The sequence below is a fragment of the Sturnus vulgaris genome, unplaced genomic scaffold (genome assembly GCF_052056855.1).
Source record: "Sturnus vulgaris isolate bStuVul1 unplaced genomic scaffold, bStuVul1.hap1 Scaffold_523, whole genome shotgun sequence".
Lineage (NCBI taxonomy): Eukaryota > Metazoa > Chordata > Aves > Passeriformes > Sturnidae > Sturnus > Sturnus vulgaris.
The window spans coordinates 38,870-58,022 of NW_028276517.1; the positions used below are offsets into that span (position 1 = coordinate 38,870).

The 19,153-nt window shown below is 66.8% G+C and overlaps 2 protein-coding genes across 4 annotated transcripts; one reads left to right on the top strand and one right to left on the bottom strand.

Moving 5' to 3' along the window:
- The first annotated feature begins 1,358 nt into the window (after nucleotides 1-1,358).
- PPP1R1A (protein phosphatase 1 regulatory inhibitor subunit 1A) lies at nucleotides 1,359-7,588 on the top strand. 3 transcript variants are annotated; one of them, XM_088158539.1, is made up of 7 exons: nucleotides 1,359-1,514; nucleotides 4,887-4,947; nucleotides 5,587-5,624; nucleotides 5,734-5,797; nucleotides 6,392-6,553; nucleotides 6,891-7,027; nucleotides 7,445-7,588. In XM_088158539.1, the coding sequence occupies exons 1-6, from the start codon at nucleotides 1,434-1,436 to the stop codon at nucleotides 7,025-7,027; spliced, it is 543 nt and encodes a 180-aa protein (XP_088014665.1). In that variant the 5' UTR covers nucleotides 1,359-1,433; the 3' UTR covers nucleotides 7,445-7,588. The 3 variants fall into 3 exon arrangements, with proteins under 3 accessions (XP_088014665.1, XP_088014666.1, XP_088014667.1); XM_088158540.1 differs by having other exon boundaries at nucleotides 7,416-7,552; XM_088158541.1 differs by lacking the exons at nucleotides 6,891-7,027; nucleotides 7,445-7,588 and adding an exon at nucleotides 6,703-6,769.
- Nucleotides 7,589-10,100: 2,512 nt separating this feature from the next.
- Nucleotides 10,101-17,417, bottom strand: PDE1B (phosphodiesterase 1B). The gene is given in 22 exon segments (XM_088158537.1): nucleotides 10,101-10,171; nucleotides 10,174-10,206; nucleotides 10,431-10,452; nucleotides 10,454-10,522; nucleotides 10,524-10,572; nucleotides 10,659-10,732; nucleotides 10,735-10,787; nucleotides 10,878-10,959; nucleotides 11,035-11,155; nucleotides 11,236-11,337; nucleotides 11,416-11,468; nucleotides 11,471-11,543; nucleotides 11,947-12,047; nucleotides 12,388-12,528; nucleotides 12,893-13,009; nucleotides 13,586-13,652; nucleotides 14,139-14,214; nucleotides 14,217-14,323; nucleotides 15,127-15,196; nucleotides 15,199-15,239; nucleotides 17,271-17,368; nucleotides 17,370-17,417. Coding segments are annotated over 22 exon segments (1,638 nt in total). The 5' UTR covers nucleotides 17,403-17,417; the 3' UTR covers nucleotides 10,101-10,115.
- Nucleotides 17,418-19,153: the final 1,736 nt, after the last annotated feature.

The window sequence follows — 19,153 nt, forward strand, 5'->3', positions numbered from 1 at the left end:
CCCACAAATCCCTGCCCCATTAACTCCCCAAATCCCAGCCGAAAACCTCCTAAATCCCGGCCCCAAAACCCCCAAATCCCGACCCCATAACTCCCCAAATCCCGGCCCCAAAACCCCCAAATCCCGACCCCATAACTCCCCAAATCCAGACCCTAAAACCCCCCAAATCCCGGCCCCAAAATCCCCCAAATCCCGACCCCAAAACCCCCCAAATCCCGACCCCAAAACCTCCCAAATCCCGACCCCAAAACCTCCCAAATCCTGGCCCCATAACTCCCCCAAATCCCGGCCCCAAACCCCCCCAGACCCCGGGGGTGTCACCTCGGGGGGGACAGGGGCTGTGGGGACACAGCACAGCCCAGGGGAGGGGTTGGGGACATCTCCCCTTTAATCCTAAATCTTCCCTTTTTGGGGGTTTTTGGGGTGACCCCCTCATGTCCAGGCTGTGCTGGGACCGTCCCTGTCCCTGTCCCTGTGTCTGTCCCTGTCCCTGTCCCTGTCCCTGTGTCTGTCCCCTCCTGTCCCTGTGTCTGTCCCCTCCTGTCCCTGTCCCTGTGGGGTCTGTCCATGTCCCCATGTCCCTCCCATGGTCTGTGTGTCTGTCCCAGGGCCTGTGTGTCTGTCCCTGTGTCTGTCCTCATGTCCCCATGTCTGTCCCCGTCCCTGTCCCCGTGTCTGTCCCTGTGTCTGTCCCTGTGTCCCCATGTCTGTCCCCGTCCCTGTCCCCGTGTCTGTCCCTGTGTCTGTCCCTGTGTCCCCATGTCTGTCCCTGTGTCTGTCCTCATGTCCCCATGTCTGTCCCTGTGTCTGTCCCTGTGTCCCCATGTCTGTCCCTGTGTCTGTTTTCCTGTCCCCGTGTCCCAGGGTGCCCCTGTGTGTCTGTCCCTGTGTCCGTCCTTGTGTCCCCGTGTCTGTCCCCGTGTCCCTGTGTCTGTCCCTGTGTCCTCGCTCTCTTCCTGTGTCCCTGTGTCTGTCCACGTGTCTGTCCCCGTGTCCCTCTGTTTGTCCCCGTGTCCTTCTTTGTCCCCGTGTCTGTCCTTGTGTCTGTTTTCCTGTCCCTGTGTCCCAGGGTGCCCCTGTGTGTCTGTCCGTGTGTCTGTCCCCGTGTCCCCGTGTCCCTGAGTCTGTTCCTGTGTCTGTCCTCGTGTCCCTGTGTCCGTCCGTCTGTCCCAAGCCCTGTCCCCATGTCCTGCTGTCCATCCCTGTGTCCCTGTGTCTGTCCCTGTGTCCCTGTGTCTGTCCCCGTGTCCATCCCCGTGTCCCCCCGTCCCTCCTCGCACGGGGTCGGGGGCGGGGCGTGTCCCCCCAGGGGGGCGTGTCCTGGGGGTGTTTTTGGGGGTGTTTTTGGGGGTGTTTTTAGGGCGTGGTTTAGGGCGTGGCTTTGGGCGTGGCCGCTCGGAGCCGCCGGAGCCGCCGGAGCCGCCGCGCCCGCGATGGAGCCCAACAGCCCCCGCAAGATCCAGTTCACGGTGCCGCTGCTGGAACCGCACCTGGACCCGGAGGCGGCCGAGCAGGTGCGGGGACACCGCGGGGACACCGCGGGGACACCGGGGGGACACCGGAGAGAGAGCACGGGGGGGCTCCGAGAGGCTCCGGGGGGCTGCGGGCACCGCTGGGGCCGGCGGTGACACCGTGGGGACACCGGGGGACACCGGAGAGCGAGAACGGGGGGGCTCCGAGGGGCTCCGGGGGGTTCCGGGCACCGCTGAGGGCCGGGGGTGACACCGTGGGGACAGCGGGGACACGAGGGGGTGCAGCCCCCCCCCACCCCGGTTTTGGGGACACCAGGAGCGGTCCCCGCTGTCCCCAGAGCCCCCCCAGGGGCCGTGGGGAGGGGAGGGGAGGGGGGGGACAGTTCGTGGACCCCCCCCCCCCCACGGGACCCCCCCAAACCCCTCCGGCCCCGGTCCCAGAACGGGCACGGGGTGACCCCGCTTGGGGACCCCCGGGGACCCCCTCCTGTCACCTCCCCCCATCCTGAGGGCTGCAGGGGACAAGGGGGGCTCTGGGGAGGATGAGGAGGATGAGGATGAGGATGAGGATGAGGATGATGAGGATGATGAGGATGAGTGGGGAGGGTCCTACCGTGTCCCCCCCCAGCTGCGGGTGCTGGGGGTGAGGGGCGAGGACCCCCCAGTGCCAGCGGAGGGGTGGCGAGTGTGACTCGGAGTGTGGCCACCTGGGGCCACCACCCGGCTCGGTGGCAGCAGAGCGGGGTCCCCAACAGGAGAGAGAGAATTGGGGGTCCCCAGGACGGGGAGAGAGAGTTTGGGGTCCCCAGGAGGGGATGGACAGAGAATTTGGGGTCCCCAGGAAGGGGACAAAGAGTCTGGGGTCCCCAGGAGGGAGGGTGAGAGAATTTGGGGTCCCCAGGGGGGGATGGTGAGAACTGGGGCGCTGCTCGGGGGGGGCACGAGCCGAATTTGGGGGTCCGGACCCCCCCCCTATCCTGGGGACCCCCCCCCACCCTGCCCTGCCTCAGTTTCCCCCGCAGGGCCCTGAGCTGGGGGTGCCACCGGCCCCGTGCGGTGACAGCAGGTGACACTGCCCGTGTCCCCTCCCTGCTCCTCTTTTTGGGGTGTCCCCTCGCAGTGATGGGGGTCGGAGGGGGGGCTCGGCCGTGTCACCCCTCTCTGGGTGGCACCGCGAGCTGTCCCCGTGTCCTGCAGGGTCATCCCCAAATCTGTCCAGCCCCACCCTCCCCAAGGACCCTGTCCCCCCCTGTGTCCCCCTCTGTGTCCCCCCCTGTGTCCCCCCTGTCCCCCCCTGTCCCCCGACCCCCATTTCTGCTCAGCCCCCCCCCCCATGGGTGCCAGGGCTTTGTCCCGTGTCCCCAACTCCCCCCTCGCGTGTCCCCGAGCCCGTGGGGACAATCCGGGGTGGGGGGATTTTTGTTCCCGGTTTTGTTGAGCCGGGACCCCCCCCCCCCCCCCCCCATTCCCACCCCCCCCCCTCCCGGTTCCCATCCCGATCCCGGTCCTGATCCTGATCCTGATCCCGGTCCCGATCCTGATCCCGATCCTGATCCCAGTCCTGATCCTGATCCCGATCCTGATCCTGATCCCGGTCCTGATCCCGGTCCTGATCCCGATCCCGGTCCCGATCCCGGTCCCGATCCCGGTCCTGATCCCGGTCCCGGTCCCGGTCCCGGCCGCCCCCGGCTCGCGGCGCTCTCCTCAATCGATGGTGGAGATTGAGCTAAAAATAGAGCGGGAGCGAGGCCGAGCCGGGAGGAGGAGGAGGAGGAGGAGGAGGAGGGGGATGGAGGAGGAAGAGGGGGGATGGAGGGATGGAGGAGGAAGAGAAGGAAGAGGAGGGATGGAGGGATGGAGGGGGGATGGAGGAAGCAGAGGGATGGAGGGGGAAGAGGAAGGATGGAGAGATGAAGGAGGAAGAGGAGGGATGGAGGGATGGAGGAGGAAGAGGAGGGATGGAGGGATGGAGGAGGAAGAGGAGGGATGGAGGGATGGAGGAAGAAGAGGGATGGAGAGGGAAGAGGAAGGATGGAGAGATGAAGGAGGAAGAGGAGGGATGGGGGATGGAGAGATGAAGGAGGAAGAGGAGGGATGGGGATGCAGGAGGGATAGAGGGATGGAGACAGGGATGGGGGATGGAAGAGGAGGAAGAGGAAGGAGAGGAAGGAGGGGAGGGGGAACCAGCGCGTCCCCTCCCCGCAGCATCACCGGGATCCCCCCCCCCCTCCCCCCTCCCGCCCACCCGGGACCCCCCAGGAATGAGGGGGGGGGGGGGGAGTCCCCACCTGAGTCACCTTGAGCAGGTGACACCGCTGTCCCCTCCCCCTCCCCCCATCGGGGGTCGCTCCGGGATGGGTGGGGGGAGGGTGGGGGTGGGGTGGGGGGAAGGGCACGGCCTCGCCCCTCACCCCCCAGAGGGTCCCGGGGGGGCTGCGGCTTCTTGGGGTCCCTCCCGCTGCTGCGGGGACCCCAAACCCTCCCAACCCCCCATGGCTGGGGAGGGGTCCCGACCCCAAATTGAGGTGGGGGGGGAGGGGCGGGGGGGGTCATCCCTGGCTCCTGGTGGGGCCGGGGGCGATTCCCGGCGATTCCCGGCGATTCCCGGGCCCCTCTCAATCCCCGTTTCAAATCCAGATTCGCGTTTCCACGGCAACGGGGCCGGAACGGGAGGATGCGCCGGGGGGAGGGGCAGGGGGGGAGGGGGGGGGGGGCTCCTCGCCCGCCTCATTAACATCATCTCATTAGCATCTCATTAGGCAGCCCGCCTCATTAGGGAATCCTCGCCGGGAAATTCTTTTTTTTTTTTTTTTTGGGGAATGAATTCATTTCAGTTACTGGGTCAGCGGGGAAAGGGGGCGCGGGGACAGCGCCGTCCCCAGCGCCACCATCACTGTCCCCACGGCCACCATTGTCACCCGTGGCCACCATCGCTGTCCCCACGGCCACCACCGGCCACACCCCGTGGCCACCACTCGCCCTAAAAGGCCCCGGAGCAGCTCCAGGTGACCTTGGGCAAGGACAGAGGAAGGGCAGGGCCCCTCCGGTGTCCCCGTGTCGCTGTCCCCCGTGTCGCTGTCCCCACGCGCTTCCCGTGGCCGGCTATAATTAGCTATAATTAGTTATAATTAGCTGCAATTAACTACGGGATGGAAAAGCCACGTGTTGTGTCCGGCCAGGGCCACCACCCTGCCCTGGGCACGGGGACATCGCGGTGCCAGGGGGGTCTGGGGGGCACGGCCGGGGGTCCCCATTGGTGCCAGGGGGGTCTGGGCAGGGTGGGGGGCACGGCCGGGGGTCCCCATTGGTGCCAGGGGGGTCTGGGGGGCACGGCCGGGGGTCTCGATTGGTGCCAGGGGGGGGTCTGGGGGGCACGGCCGGGGGTCCCAGTTGTGTCCTGTGCCCCCTCCCCAGATCCGGAGGCGTCGCCCGACCCCCGCCAACCTGGTCCTGAGCAGCGACCAATCGTCCCCAGGTGGGTCCGAGCGGTGTCCCCGCGTCACCCCCGGGCTCCGGGGACCCCCAAAGATGCTCAGGGACCCCCAAAGATGCTCAGGGACCCCCAAAGATGTTCAGGGACACCCCCGGAGTGCTCAGAGACCCCTCCCAGAAATGTCCAGGGACACCACAAAGTGTTCAGGGACCCCCCCCCCCCCCAAGATGCTCAGGACACCCCGGACACCCCCAAAGGTGGTCGGGGACCCCCCCCCATTGTCCGGAGGGACCCCAGTACCTGATCAGGGACCCTCCAAAAATGCTCCGAGACCCCCGGAATGACACCCGTGGACCCTTGGTGTGACACTCGGAGACCCCCCAGAAATGTTCAGGACCCCCCCTCACATTCTCGGGGACTCCCCAAAAATGCTCAGGGACCCCCAGATGATACTCAGGGACCCCCCCCGATGCTCAGGACCCCACGCACGGGGAGAGGGGGGAGGGGAGGGGGTGGGACCCCAATCCCTGTGACAATGGGGGGGGCGGGGAGGGGGGGGCGATGTCCCCATGACACCCCCAGGGGGACACAGAGCTCGGGGGGGGGGGGTCGGATTGACCTCGGGGGGGGGGGTCGGACTGACCCCCCCCCACCCCCCTCTGATCCCCCCCCTCCCCCCAGAGATCGATGAGGACCGGCTGCCCAACCCCCTCCTCAAGGTGGGTGACACTGCCCGGGGGGGGCGTGGGGACACCGGGGGACCCCCCCCCAAAACCCGGGGGGACACGGGGGACCCCACCCCCACCATGACCCCCGTCCTCCCCCCAGTCCGGCCTGGCCATGTCCCCCCGGCAGAGGAAAAAAGTGTCACGCACGACCCCCACCATGAAAGGTACACGGGGGGGACACGGGGGGGACACGGGGGGACACGGGGGGGGACACGGGGGGGGACACGGGGGGACACGGGGGGGACACGGGGGGACACGGGGGGGACACGGGGGGGGACACGGGGGGGGACACGGGGGGGACACGGGGGGACACGGGGGGGACACGGGGGGGGACACGGGGGGGACAAAGGGATATGGGGGGGACACGGGGGGACACAAAGGGACACGGGGGGACAAGAAAGGACACAGAGGGGACACAGAGGTGGCACAGTGGGGACACAGAGGTGGCACAGAGGGGACGGGGGGGAACACGGGGGGACAAGAAAGGACACAGAGGGACACAGAGGTGGCACAGAGGGGACACAGAGGTGGCACAGAGGGGACACAAACCCCCCCGCCAGCACCTCAAGGGACAGGTGACATGAAGCCACCCCCCACCCCCCACCCCCACCCGTGGCCAGCCTCACTCCGGCCGTGCCAAAAGCCACCACGGTGCCACCCGGGCGGCTCGGGCGGTGTCGCCGGGAGAGTGGGGACGGTCACCAGGGTGTCCCCCCCGCGCCCTCCCCCCCTCCCCAGCGCCGCTCCCTGCCCGGCAGAGCTGCAGATGATGGTGGAGCATCACCTGTGCAAGCAGGCGCAGGGCGGGGGCGACGAAGATGACGAATTGGCGACCACGGCTCGGTGCCACCACGGCGACCCCGAGCATCGTCACAGCCCCGGGGGATCCTGCCCGCTGGCCACGAGCCACGGTGGCCACCGTGAGTCTGGGGGGGAGGGGGGTGGGGTGGGATTGGGGGAGGGACAGGGGGGGTCTGGGGTCACCTCTGGGGCTGTGACGTCCGCAGGGATCCCCGGGGATGGCACAGGGGGGGGTCTGGGGTCACCTCTGGGGCTGTGACATCCGCAGGGACCCCCGGGGATGGCACAGGGGGGGGTCTGGGGTCACCTCTGGGGCTGTGACATCCGCAGGGACCCCCGGGGGTGGCACAGGGGGGGGGTCTGGGGTCACCTCTGGGGCTGTGACATCCGCAGGGACCCCCGGGGATGGCACAGGGGGGGGGTCTGGGGTCACCTCTGGGGCTGTGACATCCGCAGGGACCCCCGGGGATGGCACAGCCCAGGATGGGGGGGACAGGGCCGGGACCCCCCGGGCCGGGACCCCCGGGACCGCACGGCGGGACCGGGCCCAGGACAGGACCCGTACAGAGCCTGGGGACAGCGCGGGCCAGTAGGTACGGACTGGGGACACTGGGGACACTGGGGACAATGGGGGGAATGGGGGGAATGGGGACAATGGGGACAATGGGGGGAATGGGACACCTGGAGGGGACTGGGACACTGGGGTGGCACTGGGGGGGCACTGGGACATGGGACTGGGACAGTGGACTGTCACTGGAGGGCACTGGGATGTCACCGGGATGGCACTGGGACACCTGGGGGACACTGGGATGTCACTGGGCCGTCACTGGGACACTGGGATGTCACTGGGATACTGGACTGGGACACTGGGATGTCACTGGGATGTCACTGGGCCGTCACTGGGACACTCCCAGCCCCTGCCCAGGGACAGTGACAGTGACAGGGGTGTCCCCTTCCCCTCCCCCTCCCCGCTGTCCCCAGCGCTGTCCCTTTGTCCCCTCTGTCCCCAGGTGTGGCCGCGGGATCCGGAGGCCAGCGCAGATTTTTTTTTTTTTTTTTTTTTTTTAATCCAATTTTCTAAGATTTTGGGGCTGCCCAGAATTATTTTGATTTTTTTTTTTTTAATTTTTTTTAAATTTTTTTTTTTAATCTGCCACAGGCAGGTCCCCACCGAGGGGGGCGGGGGGTGGGGAGGGGGTCTGGGGCTGTCCCCTCCCCTTGGGGACCTCAGGGCAGGTGACACTGGGGACACTGAGCACACGACCCCTCCCCCCGGGTCCCCAGGGCAGGTGACGCCTGCCCCACCCCCCACTGCCACCCTTGGTGACACCCAACCCCCCAGTGCCACCCCCGGGGCAGGTGGCACCGGGGACACCGAGCACGCGACCCCTCCCCCACCCTCGGGGTGTCCCCCCGGGCCCCTCCCCCCCCCCCTCCTCACCTGTGCGCACCTGGGAGGGGTCACCTGGACACGGGTGGGGGAGGGGGGAGGGGACAGGGACACGCGCGTGCACACGGACACGGTGGGGGGAGGAGGGAGGGGACACACGGACACCGGGGGGGGGGGTGGGGGTGAGGACCCCTCCCCTCCCCCCCCCCCCCCCCAGCCGGAATTAAAGGGATCCTTTCCCCCCCCGCCTCCTCCTTGGGCCGCGCCGGGGGGAGGGGAGGGGGGGGGGGGGAACCCCCTTTTTGGGGGGGAGGGGGGGGGTCCAAAACCCCAAAACCGTTTTTTAGGTTCCGGGGGGGGCCCTCCCCAATAGGTTTTGGGGTCCCAAGACCCCATTTGGGTGCTGGGGGTGGGGTCAGGACCCCCCTTTGGGCACCGGGGGGGTCTCTGGGACCCCCTTTTGGGTGCCGGGGGGGGTCTCTGGGACCCCCCCTTGGGCCACCCCCAGGTTCAGCCCCCCTCCCCCCCCCCAACCCCCGGGGGTGCCCCCGGTTCCCCCCCCCCCCCCAATTCCTGGAGCGTGGCCGTGGTGGCGCGCGGCGTTTATAATTAACTCATTAATTAATTAATTGCTCGTTAGCGGCGGCGGCGGCGGCGCTGGGGGGGGGAGGGGGGGGACACATGCTGGGGGGGGAGGGGCGAGCTCTGCCAGCGGTGACCGAGGGGGACACGAGGGGGACACGAGGGGGGGGACATTGGGGACACAGGGGGGGACACGAGGGGACATTGGGGGGGTCTAAAAATACAAACACGGGGGTGGGGGAGGGGGCCGGAGCCGGGGCTGGAGCCGGAGGGGGGAGGGGCGGGGGGGGGGGAGGGGTCCAAAACATTCCCGAACATTCCCGAGGATGCCCCCAAAAATTCCGAGATTCCCGAGGATGCCCCCAAAAATTCCGGGATTTTGGAGGATGCCCCGAAAATTCCAGAATTCCCGAGGGCGCCCCCAAACATGTCAGGATTTCCAAGGGTGTCCCCAAAATTCCGGGATTTTTGAAGATGTACAAAAATTTTCGGGATTGCCGAGGGTGCCCCGAACATCCCAGGCCTCACTGGAGCCGCCATTTTGGAGCATCCCCGAACATTCCCGAACATCCCCGAACATCCCCGAACTATCCCCGAACATCCCCGAACTATCCCCGAACATTCCCGAACATCCCCGGGATGTCCCGAACATTCCGGGATTCCCGAGGATGCCCCAAAAATTCCGGGATTTTGGAGGATACCCCGAAAATTCCCGGAAATTCCCGGGAGTTCTGGGAAGCGGGGACATTCCGGGGACATTCCGGGGACATTCCGGGAAGGGCTGGGATCGTCCCTGTCCCTTATCCCTGTCCCTGTCCCCTCGCTGTCCCCGGGCCACCCTCGCGGTGTCACCACCCAGAGCCCGCGGTGGCCCCGGAGGTGACAGCGGGTCCCACCTGGCTGTCCCCCAGTGCCACCGTCGCTGTCCCAGCCCCGTCCCCAAAAAGCGATTTTTAAAATCCCGAAGGACCGAGCCCGGCCTGGGGGGGGGGGGACACCGGGGGTGGCACCGGGGACAGCGGGGACAGACCGGGGGGCTCCTGGCACAGAGGTGACACCAACCCATGGCACAGAGGTCGACACCAATCATGGCACAGAGGTGACACCGATCATGGCACAGAGGTGACACCGATCCTGGCACAGAGGTGACACCAACCATGGCACAGGGGTGACATCCAACCATGGCACAGAGGTGACACCGATCATGGCACAGGGGTGACACCAACCATGGCACGGGTGGTGACACCAATCATGGCACAGCGGTGGCACCGACCCGAGCCCGGCCCCGGGGCACTCCTGGCACAGAGGGTGACACCGATGCTGGCACAGAGGTGACACCGATGCTGGCACAGAGGTGACACCGACCCGAGCCCGGCCCCGGGGCGCTCCTGGCACAGAGGTGACACCGATGCTGGCACAGAGGTGACACCGACCCGAGCCCGGCCCCGGGGCGCTCCTGGCACAGAGGTGACACCGATGCTGGCACAGAGGTGACACCGACCCGAGCCCGGCCCCGGGGCGCTCCCTGCCCTGCGGATGGAGCTGAACTCGATGGCATCGAAGACTTTGGACAAGACGGTGTCACTCGACGGACAAGGACCTGGTGGCAGGGGACAGTCACCGCCGTGTCCCCACCCCTGTCCCCGTGTCCCCCAACCCCTCCCGGTGTCCCCAGCCCTGTCCCCGGTCCCCACCTCGCTCCCCCGCTGTTATTCCACGTCCCCGTTCTCGCTGTGTGGCGCGGTGGCCGCGGGCTCCTCGCACGTGACAATTCATCGATGGACGCCTGGTTGGTGATGCCTGGGGGGGGACACGGGGCCGGGGGGGTCATCGGGGACACCCCAGAATTTGTGTCCCCCCCCTCCCCGGGGCCACCAACCCGCACAGTCCCGCGGCGCTTGTGCCATTGTCCCCATTTTGGGGACGCTGGGACAGAGCGCGGCTCGTGGTGGTCCCCAGCCCCTCCCCCGTGGCCATGGTGGCCCTGGTGGCCATGGTGGCCCTGGTTGGTGGCCGTCCCCTACCGCTGGCCGCCCTCTCCTTCCACTCTCTGCTTGTTCTCCTGGATGTGCTTGGTCCAGGTGGAGCGGAACCCGGCCAGGTCGGCTTTGATGTCCACCCAGGTGCTCCAGGTGCTCATCCAGGGACGGCTGCCGCCACTGCGAGCTGGGGGACAACGGCGACAGCTGGCAGCTGGACAGGGCCACCAGTGCCACCACAGCACAGGCACGAACCACGGCCACGCCACCCACCTGGGCTGCTGGGTGGCCCCGGGGTTGCCCTTGGCCTTGGAGCCGTCCTCGGCCAGCGGTGTCACCAACTTCTCTCGGCCACGTCGGTGAGCACCGAGAACGTCGGCTCCACGATGAAGTCGATGAACCCTGGGGACGCGAGGGGACACGGCGTGGTTGGGGACAGCGTGGGGACAGCGAGGGGACGGGACAGGGACGGGAACCTCCCCCCGGACTCACCGATCTGCGATTGGGCCACCAGAGTGGAGGTGCGGTCGCAGAGGGGCGAGAAGGGCAACCCCAGCTCGGCCTCCTTGTCCCCCTGGCAAGGCAAGGGACAGGCGTGGTGTCCCCCACGGGGTGTCCCCCGTGTCCCCCCGCCTGTCCCCGGCCCCACCTGCCGGAAGAACTCCTCCATGAGCGCCTTGGTCCAGCGGCTGTGCACGGCCCACTGCTTGGTGGGGTGGCTGATATCGGCCGCGTGCAGCAGCAGCGACAGCACCTTGGACTTGTCCAGCCTGGGGACAGCACCGCGACACTCAGATTGTCCCCAAAGCCACCCTGCCACCCCATCCCATCCTCGTGTCCCCTCACTCACCTCTCCAGCTGCTGCAGCGCCGTCTTCATGGATTTGACCTGCTGGAAGTGGCAGGACATGTCGGTGGCCAGGACCATGTCGATGACCAGCGCCCGCAGCTCCCTGCGGGGTGGGGACAGTGAGGGGACAGCGAGGGGACAGCGAGGGGACAGCACAGGGGACAGCACGGGGGAACCTTACGCGAACTCGTCCTTGGTGAGGTTGACGAAGATGTTGAGCTCGTCGTCCTGCAATCAGGCGGAAACACGGCGCTGATGTGGTGATTCTCCAGCACCGAGCGGTCGTTGTACAGGATGGCGGTGTCCGACCTGGGGACAGGGGACACGGGGACACGGGGGCAGTGGGCACAGGGTGGCAGCACGGCCTGTGTCCCCAAGGAGTCCCCGTTCCCCGGGTGTACGGGTGAGCCCGGCTGTCCCCAGGGTGTCCCCACAGTGTCACCAGGACAGGTCGCAGTGTGGGGCACCGCCGTGCCACCCTCACTGTGCCATGCGTTGTCACCTGGGCTGTGTCCCCCGTGCCACACGCTGTGCCACTTATGCTGTGCCACCCTTACCCCCCCGTGTCCCCATGTCCCCGTGTCCCCATGTCCCCGTGTCCCGTGTCCTCACTTGGTCTGGATGTGGAAGCTGTTCGTTGTCCCCGTGTCACCCCTGTCCCCATGTCCCCCTGTCCCCGTGTCCCCTGTCCCCGTGTCCCCCCTGTCCTCACTTGGTCTGGATGTGGAAGCTGTTCGTTGTCCCCGTGTGCTCGAAGTCGTGAATGGCGGCGGCGAAGACGATGGCGAGGAGCTCGATCTCAGAGAGACAGTGCTGGGGACAGGGACAGGGGACAGGGGACAGCGCTGGGGACAGGGACCACAGTGTCCCCAATGTCCCCAATGTCCCCAATGTCTCCATACCCATGGAGCTGCCCCCTGTGTCCCCAATGTCCTCAAATGTCCCCAATGTCCCTCATGTCCCCAATCCCCTGATGTCTCCAATATCCCCAATCCTCCAATGTCCCCAATGTCCCCAGTGTCCCCCATGTCCCCAAATCCCCCCAATGTCCCCAATATCCCAATGTCCCCTCAGTGTCCCAATCCCCCCAATGTCCCAAATCCCCCCAATGTCCCCAATGTCCCATTGTCCCCGATGTCACCCTGTCGTGTACCAGCATGCCAGTCCTCAGCAGGACGCTGTGCACGGTCTGGGTGACGTCGGCCGCGTGCACCTGGTTGTGGTACGGGTTCCGGAACTTTCCGTAGCCGCTCTCCAGAGCCTCGAGCAGCGACGTCAGGAACGCGCCCGGGATCTGGGGAGGGGACAGGGGGGACAGGAGGGGACAGGGATGGGACAGGGGGTGACAGAGGGGACAGACCCCAAGGGGACACCTTAAAGCAGCTGTTGAGGCCGTGGCGTGTGATTTGGGATATTTTGGGGATACTTTGGGGATATTTTTGGGTGGTTTTGGTGTTTTTTGGGGTACCTTGAAGTGGCTGTTTGAGGCCGTGGCAGATAATTTGGGATATTTGGGGATACTCTGGGGATATTTTAGGATATTTTAGGGTGTTTTATGGGTACCATTGAAGCGGCTGTTGAGGCCGTGGAGGGTGATTTGGGATATTTGGGGATACTTTGGGGATATTTTGGGATATTTTAGGGTGTTTTTGGGGTACCTTGAAGCGGCTGTTGAGGCCGTGGCGGCTCAGCAGCTCGAACACCACCGTGCGCAGCGAGTGCTCCTCGGCCGCTCGGTGCAGGGAGAAAACGTCAAAGCACCACTGGTCCAGACCCTGGGGACACCGGGGGGGTCTGGGGGATTCTGGGGTGTGTCCGGGGAATTCTGGGGGTGCCCAGGGAATCCCAGGGAAGTCCAGTAAAGCCCAGGGAAGTCGCAATTCCCAGTGACTCACAGCCATTCCCAGTAACCATTCCAGCAATTCCAGTGACTCACAGCCATTCCCAGTAACCATTCCCAGCAATTCCCAGTGACTCACAGCCATTCCCAGTAACCATTCCCAGCAATTCCCAGTGACTCACAGCCATTCCCAGTAACCATCCCCAGTGAGTCCCAGCCATTCCAGTAACCATTCCCAGCCATTCCCAGCGATTTCCACTCATTCCCAGTGACTCCCAGTGATTGATCCCAGTCATTCCCAGTGATTCCAACCATTCCCAGTGACTCCCAATGACCCCCCTGTCATTCCCAGTAATTCCCAGTGTCCATTCCCAGTAACCATTCCCAGCAATTCCCAGTGACCCCCCAGCCATTCCCAGTAACCATTCCCAGCAATTCCCAATGACTCCCAGCCATTCCAGTGACCCCCCAGCAGCCCCCCCGGGATTTTGGCCCCCCCCCCCCCCGGTACCTTCAGGCAGTTGAGGACGGACGAGGAGTAGCTCGGCCCCACGGCCGTGTACGTCCGGCGGAACATCCTGGGGAGACAGGGCTGGGGGGGCTGGGGGGGCTGGGGACACACCTGGGGACTGGGGACACTCCTGAGGGGTTGGGGATACACCTGGGGACACACCTGGGGACTGGGGGGGGCTGGGGGCACACCTGGGACATCCCTGGGGACACCCCTGAGGTGTTGGGGATACACCTGGGGACACACCTGAAGGCTAGGGGGGCTGGGGACATCCTTGGGGACACACCTAGGGACATCCCTGGGGACACACCTGGGGGCTGGGGACACACCTGGACGATGGACACAACCCCTGGGTGTGGGGACAGTCCCTGGGTTTCTGGGGACACCCCTGAGTTCTGGGGACAGTTTCTGTTTTTGGGGGACCCACCTGTGCCCAGCTCACTCCCCCACCCCCAATCTCCATCCCCTCCCTCCATTTCATTTCTCCTTTTCCCTCCTCGGGCTGTCCCTGTCCCCTTTTGTCCCCATTGTCCCCGGGTGTCCCCTGTGTCACCTCTCCACGAAGATCCCGGCCTGCACGGCGTGCACGATGCTGCGGAATTTGGGTTTTTCCTCGGCCCGGCGCCCTTGGCCCGCGCCTGCTGCGTGAAGGTGGCGGCGAGCCAGTCCCGCACCTCGGAGGGCACGGCCGCGTCCGAGCCCATGGCCCGCAGCTCGTCCTCGGTGTCCAGCACCTGCCTGAGGGACAGCGGCGACAATGGCGACAGTGGGGACAGTCGGGACTATGGGGACGGTGGGGGACAGTGGGGATAATGGGGACAGTGGGGACAGGTCGGGACTATGGGGACGGTGGGGATAATCGGGATAATGGGGACAATGGGGATAATGGGAACAATTGGGACAATGGGGACAGTGGGGACAGTCGGGACTATGGGGACGGTGGGGACAGTCGGGACTATGGGGACGGTGGGGGATAATCGGGATAATTGGGACAATGGGGATAATGGGGACAGTGGGGACAGTCGGGAGAGTCGGGACAATGGGAATAATCGGATAATGGGAACAATTGGGACAATGGGGACAGTCGGGACTATGGGGACGGTGGGGACAGTGGGGACAATGGGGAGAGTGGGGATAATCGGATAATTGGACAATGGGAACAATGGGGACAGTCGGGACTATGGGGACGGTGGGATAATCGGGATAATCGGGATAATCGGGACAATGGGGACAGTGGGGACAGTGGGGAGAGTCGGGATAATGGGGAGAGTAGGGATAATGGGGATAATTGGGACAATGGGAACAATGGGACAGTCGGGACAATGGGGACAGTCGGGACAATGGGGACAGTGGGGACAGTCGGGAGAGTCGGGACAATGGGAATAATCGGGATAATGGGACAGTGGGGACAATAGGAACAATGGGCATAATGGGACACTCGGGACACTTGGGACAATCGCGACAATCAGGACACTCAGGACACCACTGACCCCCTCCCCTGTCCCCCGCTGTCCCCCCCGTGTCCCCGTCCCTGTCCCCACCTGGTCTCATCGATACAAACAGCCTCCAGCAGCGAGGCCGCGTATTCCAAATTCCGCTTCAGCTCCTCACGTTCACCTCGCCCGCCTCGAGCTGCTTCACCAGGAACCGCAGCCTGGGGGACACCGGGGGACAAAGGGACACGGGGGGGACACCGGGGACACGGGAGGGACACCGGGGGGACACCGGGGGGACAAAGGGACACGGGGGGACACCGGGGGGACACCAGGGGGACAAAGGGACACGGGGGGGGACAAAGGGGACACGGGGGGGACACCGGGGGACAAAGGGACACGGGGGGGGGACAGGGGGTTAGAGATCGGCAGGGACAGCGAGGACAGCAACTAAGGCGGGGGGGACAGGGTGGCACCGACCCCCAGGGACAGAGGGGACAGTCCCCAGGTTGGGGACAGGGGGTCACAGGTTGGGGACAGGAGAATTGGGGATGTCCCATGGGGGGAAGCGCCACCCCCGCAGCTCCTGCATGGCTGGCACGGGTGACACGGGTGACACAGGTGCACAGGATGATACAGGTGGCACAGAGTGGCACAGAGTGGCACAGAGTGGCACAGGTGGCACAGGTGGCATAGGATGGCCACAGGTGGCATAGGATGGCACAGGTGGGACACCCAGGAGTGGGGACACTGCGGGGACACGGAGGCTCTGCCATCCGGCCAGGGCAAGGACAGGACACTCGTGTGGCCACCACTCGGCGGGGAGGGCCACCACGTCCCCCGGTCACGGTGACAATGACGGTGACAACGAGGGGGGCCGGGGGGGGAGAGCACAGACGTCACCAGCGCTGCTGTGACCTTGGGATGGCGATTGTCACTCTTGTCACCCTCCGTGGGGACCCCCAGGGACCCTGGCGACAGCCCACCCCCCCCCCCCGCGGGCACCCCGCGTGTCACTCGTGGGGACAAGGGACGGGGGTCGGGCAGTGCCACCCCCTGTGCCACCTGTGTCCCCCTGCCACAGGGCACAGCCTCGGGAGTGTCCCCAAAGCCACCCCTGGGGGGGTCTCAGGGACCCCCGGGATTGTCACCCACGGGTGCTGCTGCCCCTCAGAAATGGGGGGACACGGGGGGGGGGGGGGGACACAGCCCCCACTTTGGGGACACGCGATCACCCACGTGTGGCAGTGACACGTGAGCACGTGGGGACACGCGTGTGACACCCCCAGAGTGTCACCCCCCCGTGTGTGAGACCCCCGGAGTGTCACCCCCCCTGTGTGTGACATCAGCCCCCAGAGTGTCACCCCCCTGTGTGTGTGTCCCCTGCCACTCTCAGGTGTGTCACACGTGGCCCAGGTGTGTCACACGCGTGTGTCCCCCTCCTCCTCTCCCCCGTGTCCCCCCCACACGTGTCCCCACCCACGCGTTGCCCCCCTCGGGACCCCCCCACGCTCCGCACGTGCCGCAGGTGGCGCGGGGACACGTGAGCTCCCCGCGACACAGGTGAGGGGGTGGCACCCCCCAAGGAGGGCGCAGGGGGGCGGCACCTGCGGCCCCCCACAGGGTTGGGGACACTTTGGGGGTCTCTGTCACCCCCCGGTGAGGGTGGCACCCCCAGAGCTGCCCCATCAGTGCCCCCCAAGTCTGGGGGTCCCGGTGTCCCCACCCCGAGGGGACAGGGGAGGGACCCAGGGGGGTCCCAAATGGAGGACTGGGGACACCCCGAGGGTCACTGGGGTCCCAGGGGTCCCCAAAGTGGGGGGTCCAAAGGGGTTTGTTGGGGTGGGGTCCTCAGATGGGATCAGGGCTCCTGGTTTGGGGGTCCGGTTTGGGGGTCCCGGTTTGGGAATCTCAGTCTGGGGTTTGGGGGTCCCAGTTTGGAGTTCGGGGGTCCCGGTTCGGGGTTTGGGGATCCCAGTTTGGGGTTTGGGGGTCCGAGTTTGGGATCCCAGTTTGGGGTTTGCCTGTCCCGCTTTGGGGGTCTCTCTTGGGGGTCTCTCTTGGGGTTCGGGGGTCCCAGTTTGAGACTGAGGGGACCTGATTTGGGGGTCCCAGTTTGGGATTGAAGGAGCCCGGTTTGGGATCCCAGTTTGGCTTTGCCTGTCCCGCTTGGGGGGGGGGGGGCTCTGTCTCGTTTTGGGGGTCCCTCTTGGGGGTCTCTCTCTCTCTCTGGGGGTTCGGGGGTCACTCACAGCGCCCGCAGCTTGACCCAGACCTTCCTGCCGGGCACGGCCTTGGTGTCCAGCGGGGACGGGCACCCTCCGGCCGCGTCCAGCGCGCCGCGCTCCCCGCTCCAGCCCCGGGAGGTTCCGCGGCGGCTCCATCGCCCCTGGAGCACCGGCACCACGGCTCAGCCCGGCCGGGCCCGGCACCGCCGCCCCCGGTGCCTCCCGGAGCTCCCCCGGTCCCTCCCGGTACCTCCCGGTCCCTCCCGGTTCTTCTCGGTTCCCCACGGTTCCTCCCGGAGCTCCTCCGGTTTCTCCCGCTGCTCCCCCGGACCCTCCTGGAGCTCCCCCGGTGCCTCCCGGTTCCTCCCAGAGCACCTCCGATCCCTCCCGGAGCTCCCCCGGTTCCTCCCGGTTCCTCCAGGAGCTCTCCCGATCCCTCCCGCTGCTCCCTCGGTTCCTCCCCCGGTCCCTCCCGGTTCCTCCCTGAGCTCCCCGATCCCTTCCCTGAGCTCCCCCGGTCCCTCCCGGTTCCTCCCGCTGCTCCCCCGGTTCCTCTCCCGGTCCCGGTTCCCGGTTCCTCCCGTAACCGCGGAGCCCCCGCCGCTCCCCCCGGCCCCGGTTCCCGGTGGCTCCGGTGCCTCCTGCGGCCCCCCCCGGGCCGGCCTCCCCCCGCCCCCCGGTACCCGGCGGCTGCGCAGGGCAGCACCGGAGCCAAGATGGATCCGGGCACCGGGGGGTGGGAGAACGCGCACGGGAGAAACCGGGAAGGGAGGGCCGGAACGGAGAACCGGGAATGGAAAAACGGGAATGGAAAAACGGGGATGGGAAACCGGGGATGGAAAAACGGGAATGGGAAACCGGGGATGGAAAAACGGGAGAGGGAGAACCGGGAATGGAAAACCGGGGATGGGAGAAGCCGGGATGGGAGAACCGGGAACGGAAAAGCAGGAATGGAAAACCGGAGATGGGAGAACCGGGGATGGAAAACCGGGAAGGGGAGGGCCGGGAAGGGAAGAACCGGGGATGGGAGAACCGGGGATGGAAGAACCGGGGATGGAAGAACCGGGGATGTGCAACACGGGAGCGCCGGGTAAAACCGGGCAAGAAGAACCGGGATGGGGAGAGGAGGGAGCGGGGAAGCGGCGATGGCAGCGCCGGGATGGGGAGAGAACCGGGGGGGACCGGGGGGGGGACCGGAGGGACCGAGGGGGACCGGAGGGACCGAGAGGGATCCGGGGGGGGGACCCGGGGGGGAGCGGGGATGCTGCGCGCTCTTACCGGGGGGATGCTCGGCCGGTGCCGCCGGTGTCGCCGGTGCTGCCGATGTCGCCGCTGTCGCCGTGCCCCGGTGGTCACCGAGCCCCGGTCCCCCCTCCGCCACCGGTTGTGCCTCCCCGAGCGGGGCTCGCCGCAACTTTCCCCGAGCCGGCAACCGGGCACCGGCACCGGCACCGGGCGGGCGGGGCGGGGCGGGGGGAGCCGGGGGCGGGGGGCCGGGAATTGGGAGGGGGGGGTGGGGGGTGAGGGGGGGTGAGGGGCCCAGGCCCCCAGCCCCGCGCGGAGCCGGGACCCCCAAGGGAACGGGGGGAGGGGGAGGGGAGGGGTCCGGACCCTCAGGGGAACACGAGAGGGGGGGGTGGGGGGGGGTCTGGGACCCCCAGAGGGGAACGAGGGGAGGGGGAGGCGGATCCGGGACCCCTCGAGGGGAGGAAAGCGTTCGGGACCCCCCCCATGGGCTGGGGGAGGGGAGGGACCCCCAGGACCCCTCTGGGGCTGGGGGAGGGGAGGGACCCCCAGGACCCCCCAGGACCCCCTCAGGACCCCTCTGAGGGCTGGGGGGAGGGGAAGGACCCCCAGGACCCCTCTGGGGCTTTTCCCCAAGACCCCAATTTGGGGAGGGGGGCCCA